The following is a 19,330-nucleotide window of genomic DNA, read 5'->3' as shown; positions in this document are numbered from 1 at the left end:
ATGAAAGACAAAAAAGAGTATGATGTAATGAGGAGTGGAAGAAACGGTGATGTCTATATCTATTACATTTGCTAAATTGTTCAATTAAGCCATGCCAACCATTCGGATCGACGATTGATCTGCCATTGTAAGTTAGCACAGTTTGTAAAGTTTATGATTTTTAAGACCACTTTTAATGTTTATATAAAATATTTGAATCTAAACAAAGTTCATGATTTTATAGATCAATATCTCTTCTTCTTTTTATTTGAAATAAACAAAACTTCTAAATACCAGAATATTCCCGTTCATCCCTTCTCTTCGCCTAAAATTGTTGGGACCTTTAAGAAATATAATGAATGACGAAAAGTATAAAATTGTTGTTAAAATTCAAACAAATTTTGATGAAATTGTAATTCAAATGAAAGGTTTAGTACTCTATTATTTTATTTATAATGGTCAACTTTAGATGAACATTATGTAATTAATGAGGATATCTTGACAAAAAAATACAAAAGTCATAACAAAATTTGTTAATTTTTATTGTATAAGATAATTAAAAAATATAATTTAATTAACTATTTTCAAGTTATGGATTCATAAAATTCAATTAAAATTCAAAAGTTACTGCTCCCTCGTCCCACAAGAATATGCACTCCCTTTTTTAATCAATTTCGAAATTCTTCTCTCTAAAAAGATGGAACCTATTCTCTACTAATAATACTTTATCTACTTTGTCTTTCTATCTCTCTTATTTGATCAATTTTATATTAAATCTTCACCCCGAATTTAAAATGGAGTACTATATTGTATGGAGATGGTAGAAATACTCAGTAAATTTTTCTACTACTAGTATTCAAAAATGGATCGAATTTTGTAATCAAGGAGATTCTGGAATCAGGCACGTGCCATCCACACTCCCATCTCTCACCATGAGCATTAGCATTGCTCAAGTACAATTGAAATTACCTTTTGTATGTACCATTTCCGGAGTTGATTCGTCGCGCTTAAATCTTCCATTTCTGCAGAGCTTCACAATCGGTACCTTTTTCCATCTCGCTCCAGCAGTCCAGCTAAATACCAAATTTCGTATTATTTCTTTCATAATCTATGCTCTTCATCCATTTCGCGATTTTGTTAGCTTTGAGTTGAATTTCAGCTCAACATTTCGTATTTACAAACCCTAAAAAGAAAACATGATGAATAGATAATGTTTTTTGGGGATGTTTCCCGACAAGGTTATTTGTATAATGGAAATGAACTTTTATCGTTGCTTTGTTCTCCTTATTTGGTGGTTCTTTGAATTATCTGTTTCAGATTCCACGAATTATGAGGCTTTTTGCATCAACTGAGTTACAAATTAATTAACACGTTGTTTCAAATTTCAATCATGGTAGAACAGGAAAGGTTATGAAGATAAATGCTTTTGATGAAGTATTCATATTTTGAAATTGAGTCACAATCATATTTTGCTTTGCGTATAATTTAACTAGTCAGGTATAGGAGCACTAGGGATTTTTTCTCTTTTTTTTTTTATGTTTGTTAAGACCGATTGGAATTGTTCTTAGATGTAGGCTGGTCCATTTACATCACCTTGCTATGATGAAACCAGAAAAGTGCATTTCTTTTCGTTGTAATTTCTCTTAAAGTAGTTGAGCTAACGAATTTTGATGTCACACAGACGCCATACTTCGGAATATGATCAAAGGAGCAGTTTCAGTTGTTGACCAGACATCGTTTATGTATCATGTGAGTTCCCTTGTTCATTTGTTCTTGAGGTTACTGCATGATTTCACGGCCTTGTATGTCTAAGAGTATATCATTTTTCAGTTAAGTAGCTTTAAGAAAAGCTGTTGTCCCTTTGAACAGAAAATGGTGGAAGTGAACACCATTTCAGTAGTTAAAGTAGTTTTAAGAATATGCTCCTTAATCATGAACACCATAACCATTTCAATAAACAGAACATTATTTCCTTCGACCATATTTTACATATTCCTAGCCGAAAGTGGAGAAAAACTTTCATTGCCCTATTTTTCATATCATACGACCATCATAGACATCTCTACAGTTTTATTTCTGTTCTGGAGGCATTCACAAGAAAGTTACTGAGTAATTACTATTTTCTTTACAAAAGTTATTTAAGCTGATATCAACTATTAACCATTACATTCAAGATGATATGCGGGGTCACTGAGCCTGTGAAAATCCTTTCCTATTTTCATCTTCTTGTTAATTGTTATACTGTTGTGCAGGCTAGGTTTCCAGATCTAACAGCAGTCAACTTATACGGGAACTCCTCATTTCTGCCTTGTAAATCTGGCACTAAAGCACCAGACTATGGGGATCACATATTGCTTCTTCAAGGTCGTGGCAAACTCACCCCAATAGCTGCATATAGCATGCCACCTGAACGCGAGGATGCTCACCTACAGTGCTCTCCTAAGGAGCCGAAAAAAGAAAGAGCTTCCTCCAGAATGCAGTCAAGTATTGACCTTCAACAAATTGCTGAAAAACAGGGAAACAAAGTGACTATTCTTGATAAGCTGAAGACAGTTCATTTGCACATCTTAGCTATGGAACAATGGAATGCATCAAGGCTTAACATGTGTCACCGGTAAGCTTCACATATTCCCTCTTTTTAGAAGCTGTGACTGTTGACCAATAGACTTTTTTTACTGCATTTTGTATTTTAATATTCTTTTCCTGTCCCTAACATCACCTCGAGTTGACCCTACCCGAGAATTTAACCAAAAGTACAATCTGCATACGGTATTACGGTCATACCTTTTGGCTTTTTCTTGTGCTGTCCTTTCAAAACTGCTAAACAAGTGGTGCTTTTTTGCTGGGTAGAGTACTTAAAAAATGAACTAGCCAAAAATTTTATTTATGATATCATATTATCATCTACAGTACATCCTAATAATTTGCAGAAATTATTTGGCAAGTGCTATAAACCTGTTGCACTATTTGGCACTAAAAAGCCTGGATACGGAACAGATCAAAGAAGAGCTTTCCTCTATTGGGCTTATGAATTTAGAGACGATAAATACTCATGTTCTTTCAAGTCTCGGTGGATGCATTGAAATGCTTATTAACTCAAGGCCAGAATCTCTCCTTGGCTTACAAGTTTCCAGTGAAAGCTTCCCTGTTCACCAAAGCTTGGTCGATAAAAATGTGGACCTTGGAATGACTGCGATGGTGAAAAAGGCATCTTCTAATAGAGACATACTTTTGGGAAAACTTCCAAATCAGAAAATGGCTCATATCATGGTAACGGTTGGGCAAGAGGCAGCAGAAAATGATACGCATATAACAGATCTTGTCAATTCAGGGGCCACAATCTTTCGTATCAACTGTGCTCATGGAAACCCAGAGTTATGGAGTAAGATAATCGCTACTGTGAAGAGATGCTCTCTTATTCTGGAACAACCTTGTCGGATCCTTATGGACTTGGCTGGACCAAAGCTTCGAACTGGAAGATTGAAGGATGGTCCATGTGTGGTTAAAATCTCTCCCAAAAGGAATGCACTTGGTAGTGTTATACGTGGAGCCCAAGTTTGGCTGAGCCCACAAGGAGCAGGCCCACCACCTTCCCACCTATCCCCCGATGTTATTTTGCAAGTGGATGGTGAAGAAAATCTCAGTAAGCTGGAAGTTAATGATTCTGTGAGATTCACTGATGTCCGTGGAAAACACATAAGTCTCCAAATCTTAAGCAAATATCCTGTTTTTTCCGGTGCTGGATTTATGGCTGAATGCAGCAAAACTGCGTATCTTGAGTCTGGCACTGCATTATATATTAAGAAGAAAGGAAAGAAATCTTCAGTTGGATTTGTGGTCGATGTTCCTCCAGTAGAACAATTTGTTAGGTTGAGAGTTGGTGACTTGCTGGTTTTATCTCGAGATAGTTCAGACGAGCAAGACACATCACCTTGTTCAGCTGTTGGCACACATAAGATGACTTGCCCTTGTGGGTATCTGTTTGATTCAGTAAAACAGGGTGACCCTATTGCTTTTGATGATGGAAAGATATGGGGAGTAGTGAAAGGAAATAGCATTTCAGAAGTAGTTGTAACAATCACTCATGCTGATCCTAAAGGTACTAAGCTAGGTTCAGAAAAATCCATAAATATTCCCCAGAGTGATATCCGGTTTGAAGGTCTCACTTCAAAGGACCTTATGGATCTTGACTTTGTAGCTGCACATGCTGACATGGTGGGTATTTCATTCATTCGAGATGTTCATGATATTGTTGTCTTGCGGCAAGAGCTTTCAAAAAGAAAAATTTCAAAGCTGGGGGTTGTGTTGAAGATTGAGACACAAGGTGGATTCGAGAAGTTGCCTCTCTTAATACTAGAAGCTATGAAATCAGGAAACCCTTTAGGAGTGATGATTGCTAGAGGAGATCTTGCAGTGGAATGCGGATGGGAAAAGCTTGCTGATATACAGGAAGAAATTATGTCCATTTGCAGTGCTGCCCATCTACCAGTCATCTTAGCAACGCAGGTTCTCGAATCACTGGCCAAAACTGGGGTGCCTACTAGAGCGGAAATCACTGACGCAGCCAATGGAAGGAGGTAAGCAGTAATCCGAATATTTTTTTGCAACCAATTATATATCAGTCAGGGAATAGATTTTTTATAATGAGGGAAACACGGGATTGACTAGAATGTAGCGCTCGTTTAGTATAACTAAGCATGTGTGTGGTTAACATTCCAACATTTGAAGCCATTATTGTTGTATCTTCATTGAGATTATGGTTTTGTTGGTTGTGTTATAACGTAAATAGAAAAAACTAAAGAAATGGTGGTTTTGTATGGCAGGGCGAGCTGCGTGATGCTGAACAAAGGCAAACATATTGCGGAAGCCGTGTCTACTCTCGACACCATTTTGAATAGCCAATGCATGAACGCGAAAGCAGAACTGAAGCCTCTGATGTTAGTTAACCGTGTCGGTTGATGTCTTCAGTTCTTCATTTCTTTTTCTCTCTGTATAGCAAGTATGTAAAATCGTTCAAAACCCTCTTTTGCTGGGATTTAGATGCAAAATTTTAGATACAATTTACTCTCGTTCGATATTATTTTATCGTATTGCACGCGAGTGAAAAAAAATGGAAAGATGTACAGGAGCAGCCAAGATTCACTCATATTTGATAACAACATAAATAGAAAAGGCTATTATATTACAATTACATGAAAGAATGATTTCATTTGTCTTCGGCAGTGAAATCTGGTTCAGCTGGCTTCTGAAGCAGCATTGGCGATATTCTCTCTGGCATCCTCGGCTTTCTCGTACCATTTCGTCTCACTGCACGGAGCAAATTAGCTGCAAATCTGGAGGCGTACATGGTTCCGCCCAGACTGGGTGAGCCCGTCCCCCCGTTGGCCAAAGCATCTTGCAGCCGGTTTTCTTCTTCCCGGAGAGACTCCTCCAGCTTCTTCCTACAATAACGGCGCCATGCTGCTTGTATAAAGCAAGCTGCCCAGGTTCTCCATTGTTGTGAGTAGAACCTGAAAGTATGGCGCAGCTGTTTACTGTGTAACCGTCTGAACTGGGATGCCACGAACTTCAGATCATCAGCCATCAGAGCAAATGCTTCGACTTCTGAAAGGGCTTGCACGGTTCTGGTAGAGATGGGGAGATTAGACGACGAATGAGGATCCAGAGCCCAAGTTAAGAGTTCTTCGCCACAGAAGTCTCCTGCTTTCAGATATTCGGAGTTGAAAAACCCGGTCCTTCCTCCATTAGTGGTCACAGTGATCAACTTGCCACGCATGATGAACAGCATCTCGTCAACTGGATCGCCCTCTCGAACTATGTAACTGTCCTCAGTGTAAAGAACTGGTTTAAGACAGTCGCACATGGCATCCAGCAGTTGTTCATCCATTTTCTCAAAGAGTGGCACCTGAATAGTAGCAGACAACAGTTCTGATTATTAGCTAGTATTTTGCATTCGAAGATAAGACTTTGTAGCAAATGGGTTTACGGAAACACTCACCCTCTTAAGTAAATCGAGACAGAGATGTCGCTTTATGTCTCTTCTGAGGTCCTTAGGAAGATTCTGGATAAGATTCTCTTCATCAACCCCCCTAGTTTCTTGCCATTTATAATGTTCATATCTTCTGATTCGCTCCTTTATATTATCCGGAAGTAAACGGTGAGTCATCCATTGTTCAGCATCTCTTCTTTTCACCCTCATCTCCTCTAGCCTTAGAGTTGTAGACTGCAGATAAGTCTGCAGAATGAATAGTTACAGCTTATTAGAATCTCGGACAAACAAAATCATCTAAAGATTACTACAGATCTCTTATCTCAGCACATTATCAATTGGGAAGCAAGCAACTAACAGACCTGCATATTTCCAATCAGAAACGAAAACAGCACCAAGCCGGATATAGATATAAAGACTGCAAAGCAAATTTCCCAGACATAAGTACTTGTGTGAAGGTTCTGACCAAGGGAACTGCCATAAAAGACAAGAAAAAATGATACACGGGATTAGAAACTCTGCGATGAAAACATCCACCAGTAGTACACCTAATTTGTAGAACAAAGTCATGACTAAACATTGGCATTCCCATTTCGTAGTTTTATAATATCATGAGATACAGCTCTCCATTTCATAGTTTTAATTAATATATCATGACATACATAATGAACTTCTGCTCACCTTAAATTCTGCAGACCCCACCAGAAACAGTAAAAGAACTTCTGAGGGAAGTCTTTTGATTCAACAACACCAGATTGAAGAGCATCAAGAAATATCCCAAAGTCAAAAAGTGTCGTATTAGCAGGCTGTATAGGGCACAACTTTGTCAGATTTTCTGTGAATCTTGTATGGTCAGCATCACAATAAAACGAAGCATTTCTACATGCCAATTGATCTCCACAAGCTCTTATCCAGCACGTAGTGTCGCGTTCTATTGAGAACAAATACCAAAAGGCTCCAAGCACCTAAAAGTAGACCAAAAATCCAACGGTCAAAAGAGATTAGATGATATAACCTATATATCTTATCAAGTAAAGATTTGTGGGGTGGATAAAACTAAAAACTACACAAATGAATCGGAGAATGTTAACATGTGCATTGTAGTTTCACAGTGCACTATGATATAATCCCACACATACGTATTTGTGTTTATGCATGTTTCTTATATCTTCCCATTCTCACAGGATTCTTTATGTGTAACTGTATACATACAAAGTTAAACAATATGTAGCATGTATGATTATATCCTAGAAGTATAGAAACATATCAAGCCCCCTACAACACAATGCTCAAGATGTTTTTACATCCTATGTGTAGTTCAAAAATCTAGCAAATGAATCTCCATCAACAACTATGGACAAGAGAGTGTATTTCACTCAGATGCAAATGAGGTTTAGTATATAGACTTACATGACTTGCAAGCATGTAAAGGAAAAGGTTGAAGGCAGCTCCAGCCCATGCTGTTTCAGTAAGTATGCCAGAAGTCCGCGTGACTTCTCTATACAGAGGATAGACCCGGAGAACCCTTGGTATATATTGAAAGAAAACCACAAATTTCAACAAATTCTTGGTGTTCAAAGATCTTGCTCCATTCATCTTTGGAATGACGATGAGAATTACAATCTGGGGAAGTTACAGATAATCAACTAAAAGGTACATCCAATGACAGATTCTCAAGAGAAAATTATATGCAGGGATAACAAAATTGACAGTATACAAGTTCAACAGATAACTATTGTACTCAATGATATAGGTTGTAGTTAAAAGAGTAACTCTTTAATGAAAAGCTAACCATAAAAAACTTACTTAATTGAAGAAAGCATTTCTTTTATATATATAATTGTACAATAAGCAAAACCAGACAATTATGCCATACCTGTGGAAGCGGAAGAACTGCGAGAACATCAATTATAAAGTATGATGCCAGATATCTTTTTGCTATTTCCCAAGAATCTTCAACTAGAACTCCTCTTCCAAATACACGTGAATAAGGAGCAATGAAACCAGTACGGAATTGGAAAATAATATGTGTGAGGTAAAAGATATCCGTAAAGGATCGTAAAATGCTAGCAGCTAGCTCCAATTTCTTGTCCAAATCGAGGCATTTATTTTCATCATTGATAATAGGAATGTAGAAAAACAAGGGATCCACAGAGATAGCTATCAGACATGTCAGCACAAATATCTTGTTCCATTTCTGAAGAAATGGTCCTTGAGGATCAAGAATTTTCTTCCTAGGTACCTCATCGTCTGCCAAGAATCTCTTCAATGAGAAAGATCTTATTGATCCCTTGAACCTCCTGATTCTATCAGAGCCAGCTTCTACACCCCTATGAATTTTGTCTGAAATTGAGTATACTACTGAATTAAGTCTGCTCGGCTGCACTCCCCTACTAGATTCCTCATTGAAACTTTTATCTGATCTCGATTCTTGAAATCTGAAAGATAATATTAGGTTATGCATGAGAAAAGACATCATCAAACTCTTTCAGAACCTATTTTTGATATACATAGATAAAACACTCATTTGGTTATTAGCAAGTACTTGTCAATAGAAAATTAAACTCGTATAAGATTCTTCCTCGCTCTCCTTTCTACAGAAAACGCAAATGTGAAAAAACCACCCACCCTATCCCGTTACTATATGGAGTAAGAAATATGTCCAATCTTTTCCAAAAGTGGCAGATAATTCATCAATCTATCGAGGAATGAACTATCTTATCTATCTCTCCAGAAAATAGTAATCCTCCATTCAATTTCCACATCCTTCCTTCACTTATACAATATTCAATTCCAATCATTTTTTCTTTTACCTCCTAAAATGCTACGGACACAGTAAACATTATAAACCTCCAAAAATGCACACCTATATAGAGATAACAAGTTTATTGAACTAACCTCACGAACTTCTCCCGGTAGTGATCCATTACTCCAGTAACAAGAGCAAAAAGAAGATGAAACCTCACTTTACAGGAACATTAACACAGTTGAGAAGAAGCATATGTGTCCCATACTTCGCTAGTGCCACAATTTGATGATGGTCACACCGCCTGTAATACAATTGATTTCTTTCTATTAGAGAATTGCTCATCTCAAAGTCGAACTGAAAGAACTATTGGGTCCCTTGAGAGCAGAGAACAGTTAACATAACTATAATTCAATTTCTTCTAACATAGTCAAGAGCAGAAAAATGCAAAAGTCCATAAGTTCTCCACAATTAGAAAAGCGAACTACTATTAACCACAGCAGCCAAATTCAAACAGCCAAAACAATCACTCAATCGTTGATCAACAACAAAAAAGTAACTAAATAAAGCAAAAAAACACCAACTACTTTTCCTAATTCCACATTTTCTAAATCCATAATAGTCACACTCTCACAGATAGCATCAAATCAGCAGCCTTTCCAAATCAAACTCAACTCTTCTTCACTCATTATTTAGTCAAACAATTTCTACCAAACATTACAAACATCGATTTCTTCATCCTTCTAAACATTCAAACAATGAAAAGGTCAAAGCCAAATTTCATCGGATAAACCCCAATCTCCCTATCCAAAAGTCAAATTCCACCACAAAAAGCGTAATCAGCAAGAAGAAATCGAGGAATCACAATTTACCAGTTTGAACTCCGATTTCAGAAAATTCGACAGAAAATCAACCAAAGAGCGAGAAAAGACAGACTTACAGAAGTGATGAGTTGTTATAAATGAGTATGTGAGAGAGAGAGAAACAAAGGAAGCTTCGCGTAGACTTCGCTTTCCAATTCCGTGCTTTCTCATGGAAGTTGAAAACTTGTGAATTTGCAGTTGGCATTTTCAGATGGAGAAAATGATTAATATACGAAAAAAAAGATTAATTAATAACGAAAAAGAAAACGATTTGCTCATTAAAACTGTTTTTTATAGTTAAATTAAATTAACTTCGCCGTTTGACTGTTGTAATTGTAGTGTGTGTTTTTGGAAAAGTCGCATCGGTGGGGCCCATTTGAATTTCTCTCCGGTTCGTTTTATTGTTTATTTCGAGTTTGCGTTGAACTGCACCGAAGAGTAGACTAGGTCAATTAGAGAGCAGCTTATGAAAAATATTCATTTATTTTACTCCTATTATATATTTTACCAAATATTGGTGTGCGTATTATTTAGTTGGATCCAGCACTATTCCGTTTTGTTTTTAAGTATTTTCAATGGTTTCATGTTTAATTAATGATTATATATTGATAAACAATCTTTTAACGGTTGCAAATTGTGTTGAAGTAGAGTTTCCTATTTAATTTATTAATTAAATATTTGCCACGCCACTCTCTACACTAAATAAAAGTACTGTACAAACTAGAGAATAAAATTTGGTTATTTGATGGTGAATTAAATTTAACTAACATTGGTGGTTGTTTAATGTTAAAGGAAAATATTTCTTGATTTCATGTTTGACATTTGGTAAAAAGGAGGGTGTAATCACAATACTGAAGTATTGGAGGCATCTCCAATTAGGTCATTTAATCTACAACTAATATTAATTGGGCCTATTATACTAGTAATGTAGATGAACCTCATGTGGTCATGAAAAGTGAATTGACTTGCCTCAAGTTTAATTCATTGGCTTTTTTAAATAAAGAAAGAAAGAAGAGAAACTTTGTGTGATTAGAGCATGTTGTAATAAATTGAGTTGAAAAATGACTAGGAAAAAGGACATCAAATCTAGGTAAGTCTATTTTTGTAAATCTCTCTATTTACAATATTGCCTTTAGCCCTTCACCAGTGCCTCAACATTTTTTATAGCTAATAAAAAAGGGTGTAATGTGCATTAATGTCCAATTGTTCATGCTATGTATGACTAGGAAAACAAACAACCTTGGTTCACCAAAATATAACAAGTGACACAAAATTTGAGTAACAAAAATTGTACTATACAATTATATTTGAATATTGGATGAACACTGTGTGAAATATTGAGATGTGTGTATGTACCATGTACTTGGAGTAGTAGTATATTGTTTTAGCTTAATGAAAATGAAATATAACGATGAATGATAAAAGAAATGACTTTATTCAGATCAAAACAAGTATCGAAAATATAAATAACAATTTAAAAAAATATATAATAAATAAATAAAAGAACAAAAAATGCATTATATTAAATAGTTAAAAAGTAACCATGGTTAAGCTCAAATATGGCAATTAACCATGGTTAGTTCCAATTCTAGTTAGAGGTAACCCAAATTTTGGTTTAAAACATGAAAAGTGAAACCCTACATCTTCACACATTTGCAATTTCAGATATTTTTTGGGGCATTTCAGATTTCTCATTTCTCATATGTGGTTTGACTAACAGAAACTTTTGCAGTTTTCCCATATCAATTTGGTGGGAAAAATTTAAACAAAAGGAGGGAAGAAATTCCTGAAAAAATTTCAACTCCGGCTGAATTCTGAAATGGAAAGGTAATTTTAATTTTCTGGTTTGTGAGTGAGTTTCATTTTTTGTGCTGAATCTAGGGTTTTTGAACAGTGCGAATTATGATTGGGAGTGGAATTGTGCGTTTTTTTGTTGTGTGAATTAGCTCAGATCCATTGCACTGGTCTGCTTTAAGCTTAAATTTGCTTAACTTATCTGATTCGTGAGTTTTAGCCCTTTTTGTTGTGTTCTGAACTTCTGATAGTTGCTGGAAATTTTATCTCAATTCATGCTGTTGAAGTAATTTTACGACGTGTTTGACAGCTTTTGCCCCAGAATTTACTGATTTGGTGCAATGTATAATCTACTGCTTTTAGTCTCTTTTTTTTAATTATTATTTTGGCAATTGATGTTAAGGGATTCACTGAATTCTGCAATGTTCAAAGGGTAAAGAACGTAAGAAATACTAGTTCAGAGACTTGCTGATTTAGGCTGTGTTGTGAACTAGAACGTCAGATGCAAATGGTTGTGTCGGTCCCAGATAATCCACCGTCTTGAACTCATACGTGCAATTTGATATCATATGCAAAATTAAGTATAGTATTCATGCTCAATATGTCTGTGATGTGCGGTTGTCACTTTTGCAAAAGTATCCGGAGGCTGCCATGGAGGCCAGCACTATTCAACTTTGCAGTGATGCTATAGATGAGTGGCGCAATTTTGATTCTTGTTCCTTTTTGCCATTGAGGGTCAATCATTGCAGCCATTCTGGTGTTCCATCTTGGGACTGTGTTGTATTTGTTTCAGTACCTTCTCGACTGTAATGCGGTTATTTTGGCGAAGATTGGCTATTTTGTTGTTTATGATACTTCAGACTTGCATGAAGAATTTTCTAGATTCTCCTTGCATCGTTCTTCAAGATGTAATAGTATTTTGGCTAATAAATGTGATGCATCTTTAGAAAAGAGAAATTAGAATCTGCGGGTTACTCTGTAGGTAAAAGAAAATTCAAATCCATTAAAAATGATATAAAACCATCTCTGAACTCTAAGTTGTGATCTTACATATCCTTCACTGACCCCTCATATTCCCTGCCTCCTCCTTGTCTAACACCATCCCCAATTCCTATACTTGCTGTGTTGGTAAATTTACGTGTGTCTGTTCTGTCTTATGAGGCAGATTGATCATTTTTAATCCTGGTTCCTTTTCTTTTATTGGTAACTTGGCTCCATTTTCATAAAATGTCATTTGATGTACCTTTTCCTTTGACTTAGTATATTAGTACTATATTTTTTTGGATATTATTTGAAAGTTAAGTGATTAATGCTATTCAATGAATTTTTTTGCCTTCCATCTGAACATTTGTTTGTTTTGTAAATTTCTTATCTTCTTTCATTATTCTGACATTTGGATTTGGTATGAAGCAGGTGTTGATAGATCTGAAGATTCTCGGCGCTCAGTGGTGTGCAGTTTAGTGAGAGTGCTATCATTGATCAAGTCAACGTTTGAGATCCAAACAATTAGAGAAGTATGGAGTGCAACAAAGATGAAGCCCTCCGGGCAAAATCAATTGCTGAGGGCAAGTTAGAAAAACAAGATTTTGCTGGTGCCGTAAAATTTGCTTCAAAGGCTCAGACTCTATATCCAGGTTTAGATGGTATTTCCCAAATTTTGACCACACTTGAGGTGTATGTTTCTGCTGAGAACAAAATAAATGGAGAAAATGACTGGTATGGGGTACTTGGTGTGAACCCATCAGCTGATGACGAAACAATAAAGAAACACTATCGCAAGTTGGCTCTGAGTTTGCACCCTGATAAGAATAAATCAGTTGGTGCTGATGGTGCTTTTAAACTTATTTCAGAGGCCTGGAGTTTGTTATCAGATAAGAATAAGAGATTGCAGTATAATCAAAGGAGGGGTTCCATAGGGTTTCAGCATAAGGCCCAGATGCATAGTGGTGGTCCATCAGCACCATCAAGGGGAAATGGGACTTTCAACTTCAGCAGCAGGGCACCATCCGTTTCGAAGAACAATACTACTAAGCGGCCACCACCACCACCACCTAAGCCAACTCCTCCCGGACCACCTCCTAGGAATGATACTTTTTGGACTATCTGTCATCGGTGCAAGATGCATTATGAATACCTTAAAGAGTATCTCAACAGTACTCTCCTTTGTCCCAATTGTCGTGAAGCCTTTTTGGCTTCTGAGACAGCCCCACCTTCAAATTTTCCAAAATCTTCTAATCAGCTTCCTCGGCAGCAATCTTCAAATTCTCGTCCTAGTCGGAATTCTTTTGAACAGGGAAGAAATGTTTCAGCTGCTAAAACCTCAGGTCCATCTCAAGCAGGTTCAAATTTGGGTAAACACTCGTACCAGCAGCGTCCACCTTCTGGATCAACGGGTGTTGGAAGTACAGAACCATCTATTGCAGCGAAAGCAGCCAATGTTGTTCAGCAGGCACAAAATAAGTTGAAGAGGTCATATAGTGAATTACATGCATCTACGGTAAGGGAGGGAGGTGTTCAAAAGAGAAAACTAGATGATAATCGTAGTCATTTTGGAACAAACCATAATGTGGCTCCAGGAAATGGTGTCTTTGCAGTTGGTAGTAGTGCACCAGGATCAAGGATTTATGGTTTTTCTGGTACCACCTATCAACAACCAAACAGTACAAGAGATTTATCACCCCTTGAAACACGTAATTTGTTAATTGCAAAGGCTCGGAAGGAGATTATGAACAAGCTGTTTTCGTGGAAGTCAAAACCTGAAGCAATCAAACAGAAAAACATATCTAAGGGAAGCAAGAAAGGACGTAAAGGTACTAGTAATATTGATGGACCCGATCAGAATGAGAATGGTGATCAACCAAGGAAGGTTCAGGTCATCAATTCTGCTGATAATGCTAGTAAAGAGGATCCTGAAGCTGTTTCAATGACTGTTCCAGATTCAGATTTCCATGATTTTGATATGGATAGATCAGAACTTTCTTTTGGAGATAATGAAGTTTGGTCTGCTTATGACGATGATGATGGCATGCCACGTTTTTATGCTCTCGTTCACAAGGTGGTTTCTAGGAAGCCTTTTAAGCTGAGGATTAGCTGGCTTAACTCAAAAACAACAAATGAATTTAGCAATATGGACTGGGTTGGCTCAGGTTTCTATAAAACGTGTGGGGAATTTTGGGTGGGAAGACACGAGAACTGCAAATCAATGAATGCCTTCTCTCAAAAGGTTAACTGGTCAAAGGGCCCACGTGGGAGTATTTTAATAGTCCCCCGGAAGGGTGATGTTTGGGCACTTTACAGAAATTGGTCGTCTGATTGGAATGAGCATACCCCTGATGATGTAATCCACAAGTACGACATGGTGGCCATGCTGGATGACTACAGTGAGGAAGAGGGTGTGCGCGTTGCTCCCCTTTTAAAGGTTGCCGGTTTCAAGGCAGTATTTCGTCCCAATATGGACCCTGAAGCGATCAAGAGGATTCCAAAGGAAGAGATGTACCGTTTTTCTCACCGGGTTTCAAGCCACTTGCTCACCGGGCTAGAAGCCGAAGATGCTCCAAAAGGATGCCTGGAGCTTGACCCTGCGGCTACTCCGTTGGAACTTCTTCAGGTGATAACCGAAAAGTAACGAGGTTCCAATCCTAAATGGCGATGAAGAGGCATTGCAGGACGTCCTAGTAGTAGTTCAGACGAAATTGCTGACGGGTCTAATTAGCTCTGGATGTATTTATATATCTCGAGGCCAAGAACGGAACAAGCAAGTGGACGTGACAAGGTAACCAGCATTCAGTAGGTCAAGACATCGAGATGACCGCGTGGTCGGGAAATACAACTGTTTTTTGGTTAGTTTTTGCAACTGCACAAAAGTGGCGAGCCTTGCTCTCCAGAAACTTCACATTTTAAAACTAGAGCTGATTTTGGCAGATTCTTTTGAAACTAGAGCTTAGCTGATAAGCAGATCAGAAGAAAAGCAAACAACAGTTTTGGAATTTTGCTGTCTCTGTTACATCAATGATTCAGCAGTTTCAGTATTTGTTGATGCACAAAAATTGAGATTGTTTCACATGTCAATATTCTCTGAACTCTCTGCACCTATATTCTAATTATTCTTGGTTGTGTAGTTAATTTTTTTTTTGTCAGATTGTCTTGCATCTGATTTCTCACAGGACTCAGAAATCTAGAAGAGAATGATCACAAATAAAAATTGTGACCACCATACAATTAAACTACGTTTTGAGATATACTGTTATCTGATTAATGTTGTTTGGTTGGATAGATAGAGTTTGAACTTAAGTATGGAATACTAATACAAATGATTAATCTTGGCTTATATCACTTGTTTTTTTATAACAATATTAATCTCTGGTTAATTTAATTTTGGACAATCTCGAGACAAGTAATTGCACATACAACTCACTTCTAAAATAAGTGCACATCAATTGCGATATCTAGACATGCCTAGAAAGGAGAAAGCTCAACCTTGATTGGCTACGAAAACCAATAAGATTAAAGGTACCAAGTTTTTTTTTCAAACCATAGGTTATAACTTTATATATGCTCTAAATAGAGATCCACTAACTGTCAAATGAAGGAGATAAGAAGATTTCAAATGATTAATTGATTTTGACAGTTGAGATTAAGTTGATAACGCTGCATATAAAAGAAACTGCAGAAGAAACCAAATTAATGTCACTAGTCGTAGCAACTTTTTTGACTACCCTAGCTAGCCATTTTCAACTTGATTATCGAAATGGTTTCCTTTTCTCGTGTTTTAACTTATTAGTACATGCATTGTACATAATACTTTTCGTCTCATAATTATTTTATAAAATATTGTCAGTATATATGTAATGTGTTGGTTTTTTATAGGCTACTGAAATATTGATTTAAGCATCTTGTCAAGTGTTGTTAGTCTATTTTGGTGTTTATAGAGATTGGGAGTTATATATTCCTTGAAAATTGTTGGTATATTAGATACCTGATATCCAGCAGAGATTTAATACTTTATCCAATATCTGAACTCGAAAGCTATGGGTATTAGTATTCAATATTCATCAAGTCATGTTTGATATTATTCAATACCCGATATATGTAGTCACATGCACCCATACTAAATTATCAAGGGACGGAGCTAGCACAGAGCTAGAAGCGGCATATGCCCCACCTCCAATTTCCTCACGGTTATATAAATTATTAACTACTATAAAATTTATTTGTTTAAATTTCTCCTAATTGCCTCTTCTAAAACTGTTAAATTTTTTCTCTGTAGTATATTTTTGCCCCTCTCGGTGTACATTTTTGGCTCTGTTCCGGCAGATTACAAAAGGCTATAATTTATGTAGTACTGGTATTCTTATATTTCAATTGAACAAACTAAATTTGTTGTCGGGAAAATGAAAATAAAATTTATATTCTTAGAAGATTAAGTAAAAAATGTTATCATTAAATAAATAAATAAATAAATATGAAATTTAGCTAGTTAAACTTAGAAAAGGAATATGTTTTTCGGAAAGAAATTAAATGTGGTATTTTAATTATTTTTGAAATAATTGTCAATATTCATGATTAATAAAATTTATGATTGTGGAAAAAACATGTGAAAAATGTGGGAGACCTTTGAGGTGGCCAAGACCTATGGCCTTTCATCTTAGGTAACCCCCAAATGCATTTAGAGATAATCTTGATTGCAAGGCCTTTCAAGTGCTTTCTCTAGCCTATAAATAGGCTTGATCTTGGAGTGGAGAATACACCAACAAAAAGCATTCTCTCTTCTCTCTAGTTCTCTACATCATAGTAGCATTGCATAGCTCGAATCTCGGAACTTCATCAAGTTCGCCGGTGCCTGGCGGATTTGAGGTGCTTCTACACTCTAGGAGATAGTCGTTTTATCTTTGGGGACAATACGTCATTCCGTGAGCACTAGCCGGGGCGTAATTTGTCTTGCGGAAAGAGGGCTTCCCTCGACTCGACTTATAGTTCGGTTTGTTTTATTATTTCCGTTGTAATTTTCATTCCACTTATTGTTATTATCTTCCTTCGATTGTAATAGTTAGAGTACCGCCTGTAACGGTTTGGGAATTTTATCCCATTATTTCTAACAATCGCAAGACAAATTAGTGTACTCTTCTAAGATAGGGTTATACCAATCGAAGTTGGAGGAAACATGAGCTCCAAAGCTGGAATGAAGAAACGAACAGTCGCAATGTCGATGCGCAAATTATTTGAACGTGTTGTTATAAACAACAAAGGGTTTAGGGTGTGTTGTTATAAACAACAAAGATCACGAGGTGGTCGCAATGGTCTCTGACGTGGACCATGGTAATAATCCAAATGAATGGTTTGTTGATACGGGTACCACATGTCATGTGTGCTCATGTGTGCTCCGAGAGAAGCGTTTTTTCTACTTACAAATCTGTTGGAGGTAGAAAAGTACGCATGGGAAACCAAACCTCTTCTGAGGTAGTTGGTGTGGGTAATGTGTTCCTAAAACTAGGATCTGGAAGGGTTTCGTACCCTTATGGATATGCTGCATGTCCCAGACATCCGAAATAATTTGGTGCCAGACTCACTTCTAGTAAATCATGGATTTTCATTAGAATTTGAGTGAGAAAAGGTTATATTGACCAAGAATGGAAAATTCATAGGTGAAGGCCATCTAGTGAATGGGCTTTTTGAGCTAAATGTTACGGTCATTCACCGTGGAAAAGGAATATGCAATAAGGAAGATGACACATCGTCTTATTTGCTTGAGAGCTCTGATTTATGGCATAATAGATTGGGACATGTAAATCTAAATGCTATAAAAAGATTAGTAAATCTTAATTTACTAAAAGCTGATAAGTTTAACTCACAAGAAAGATGTGAAGTGTGTGTTGAGGCCAAAATGGCTAAGCCGCCGTTCCATTCGGTAGAGCGGAGCACAAAACCTCTTGAGTTGATCCATACAAACGTATGTGATTTGAAATTTGTGCAAACAAGAGGTGGTAAAAAATATTTCATCACGTTTATAGATGATTGCATAAGGTATTGTTACCTTTACTTATTAAGAAGTAAAGATGAGGCAATTGAAGCATTTAAAGACTTAAAAAATGAAGCCGAAAATCAACTTAATTGTCGAATTAAGTGTGTTCGAAGTGATAGAGGTGGTGAGTATGTAGCGCCGTTTGCAGAATTATGCCATGCTAGTGGTATAATTCACCAAACCACATCTCCATATTCTCCTCAGTTGAATGGCGTTGCTTAACGCAAAAATCGAACACTTAAAGAGATGATGAATGCTCTGTTGATTAGTTCAGGTTTACCCCAGAACATGTGGGGGGAGGCTGTGTTAACGGCGAATTATATCTTGAACAAGATTCCACTTAAAAATAGGGATGTGACTCCCTATGAGTTGTGGAAAGGCAAGAAACCTTCGTATTCTTACCTCAAAGTGTGGGGGTGTTTAGCAAAGGTAGAAGTGCCGCCTCCGAAACAAGTTGCTATTGGCCCTAAAACAGTCGATTACATCTTTATTGGCCATGCACTTAATAGTAGTGCATATCGTTTCCTAGTCCATAAGTCAGTTGTGTCTGGCGTGGTTGAAGGATCAACGATAGAGTCAAGGAATACTATAATCATTGAGAATGTTTACCCTTGCAAGAGGCAGGAGGATCGTTCTAGTGAAAGAATGATGGATGAATCCACTAGTTCTAATCCTCCAAAAAGAACGAGGTCAAGTCCTGAGGATGTAGAACCAAGACGTGGTAAAAGAGTTAAAATTGCTAAGACATTTGGTCCCGACTTCATAACTTTTATGTTGGATGATGAACCAAAGTCGTTGGCAGAAGCGTTGTCTGGCCCAGATGCGCTATTCTGGCAAGAAGCGATCAATAGTGAAATTGAATCAATTATGAGAAATAACACATGGGTGTTAGTAGACTTGCCAGAAGGATGTAAGACCTTAGGGTGCAAGTGGATCCTGAG

At 37.0% G+C, this 19,330-nt stretch overlaps 3 protein-coding genes across 5 annotated transcripts; 2 read left to right on the top strand and 1 right to left on the bottom strand.

Annotated features, from left to right (window-relative positions):
• The first annotated feature begins 848 nt into the window (after positions 1–848).
• LOC125211458 (plastidial pyruvate kinase 4, chloroplastic-like) lies at positions 849–5,039 on the top strand. 2 transcript variants are annotated; one of them, XM_048111261.2, is made up of 5 exons: positions 849–1,068; positions 1,661–1,728; positions 2,232–2,593; positions 2,910–4,556; positions 4,803–5,039. In XM_048111261.2, the coding sequence occupies exons 1-5, from the start codon at positions 912–914 to the stop codon at positions 4,936–4,938; spliced, it is 2,370 nt and encodes a 789-aa protein (XP_047967218.2). In that variant the 5' UTR covers positions 849–911; the 3' UTR covers positions 4,939–5,039. The 2 variants fall into 2 exon arrangements, with proteins under 2 accessions (XP_047967218.2, XP_047967219.2); XM_048111262.2 differs by having other exon boundaries at positions 850–1,020.
• A 41-nt stretch (positions 5,040–5,080) lies between these two features.
• Positions 5,081–9,806, bottom strand: LOC125211460 (cyclic nucleotide-gated ion channel 1-like). 2 transcript variants are annotated; one of them, XM_048111264.2, is made up of 8 exons: positions 9,655–9,806; positions 8,867–9,018; positions 7,845–8,406; positions 7,379–7,591; positions 6,650–6,933; positions 6,331–6,442; positions 5,978–6,214; positions 5,081–5,884 (listed from the first exon to the last, which is right to left on the bottom strand). In XM_048111264.2, the coding sequence occupies exons 2-8, from the start codon at positions 8,893–8,895 to the stop codon at positions 5,186–5,188; spliced, it is 2,136 nt and encodes a 711-aa protein (XP_047967221.1). In that variant the 5' UTR covers positions 8,896–9,018; positions 9,655–9,806; the 3' UTR covers positions 5,081–5,185. The 2 variants fall into 2 exon arrangements, with proteins under 2 accessions (XP_047967221.1, XP_088923009.1); XM_089066883.1 differs by lacking the exons at positions 8,867–9,018; positions 9,655–9,806 and having other exon boundaries at positions 7,845–8,447.
• A 1,426-nt stretch (positions 9,807–11,232) lies between these two features.
• LOC125216436 (DnaJ heat shock amino-terminal domain protein) lies at positions 11,233–15,130 on the top strand. Its single transcript, XM_089067875.1, has 2 exons — positions 11,233–11,404; positions 12,785–15,130. The coding sequence occupies exon 2, from the start codon at positions 12,888–12,890 to the stop codon at positions 14,994–14,996; it is 2,109 nt and encodes a 702-aa protein (XP_088924001.1). The 5' UTR covers positions 11,233–11,404; positions 12,785–12,887; the 3' UTR covers positions 14,997–15,130.
• The last annotated feature ends 4,200 nt before the right edge of the window (positions 15,131–19,330 follow it).

Source organism: Salvia hispanica, chromosome 3, assembly GCF_029641045.1.
Source record: "Salvia hispanica isolate PSC_SH4W2 chromosome 3, Shi_PSC_v1, whole genome shotgun sequence".
NCBI classification, from domain to species: Eukaryota; Viridiplantae; Streptophyta; class Magnoliopsida; order Lamiales; family Lamiaceae; genus Salvia; species Salvia hispanica.
The sequence above is the reverse complement of the archived record's forward strand: the minus strand, read 5'-3'. Positions and strand labels throughout refer to the sequence as shown.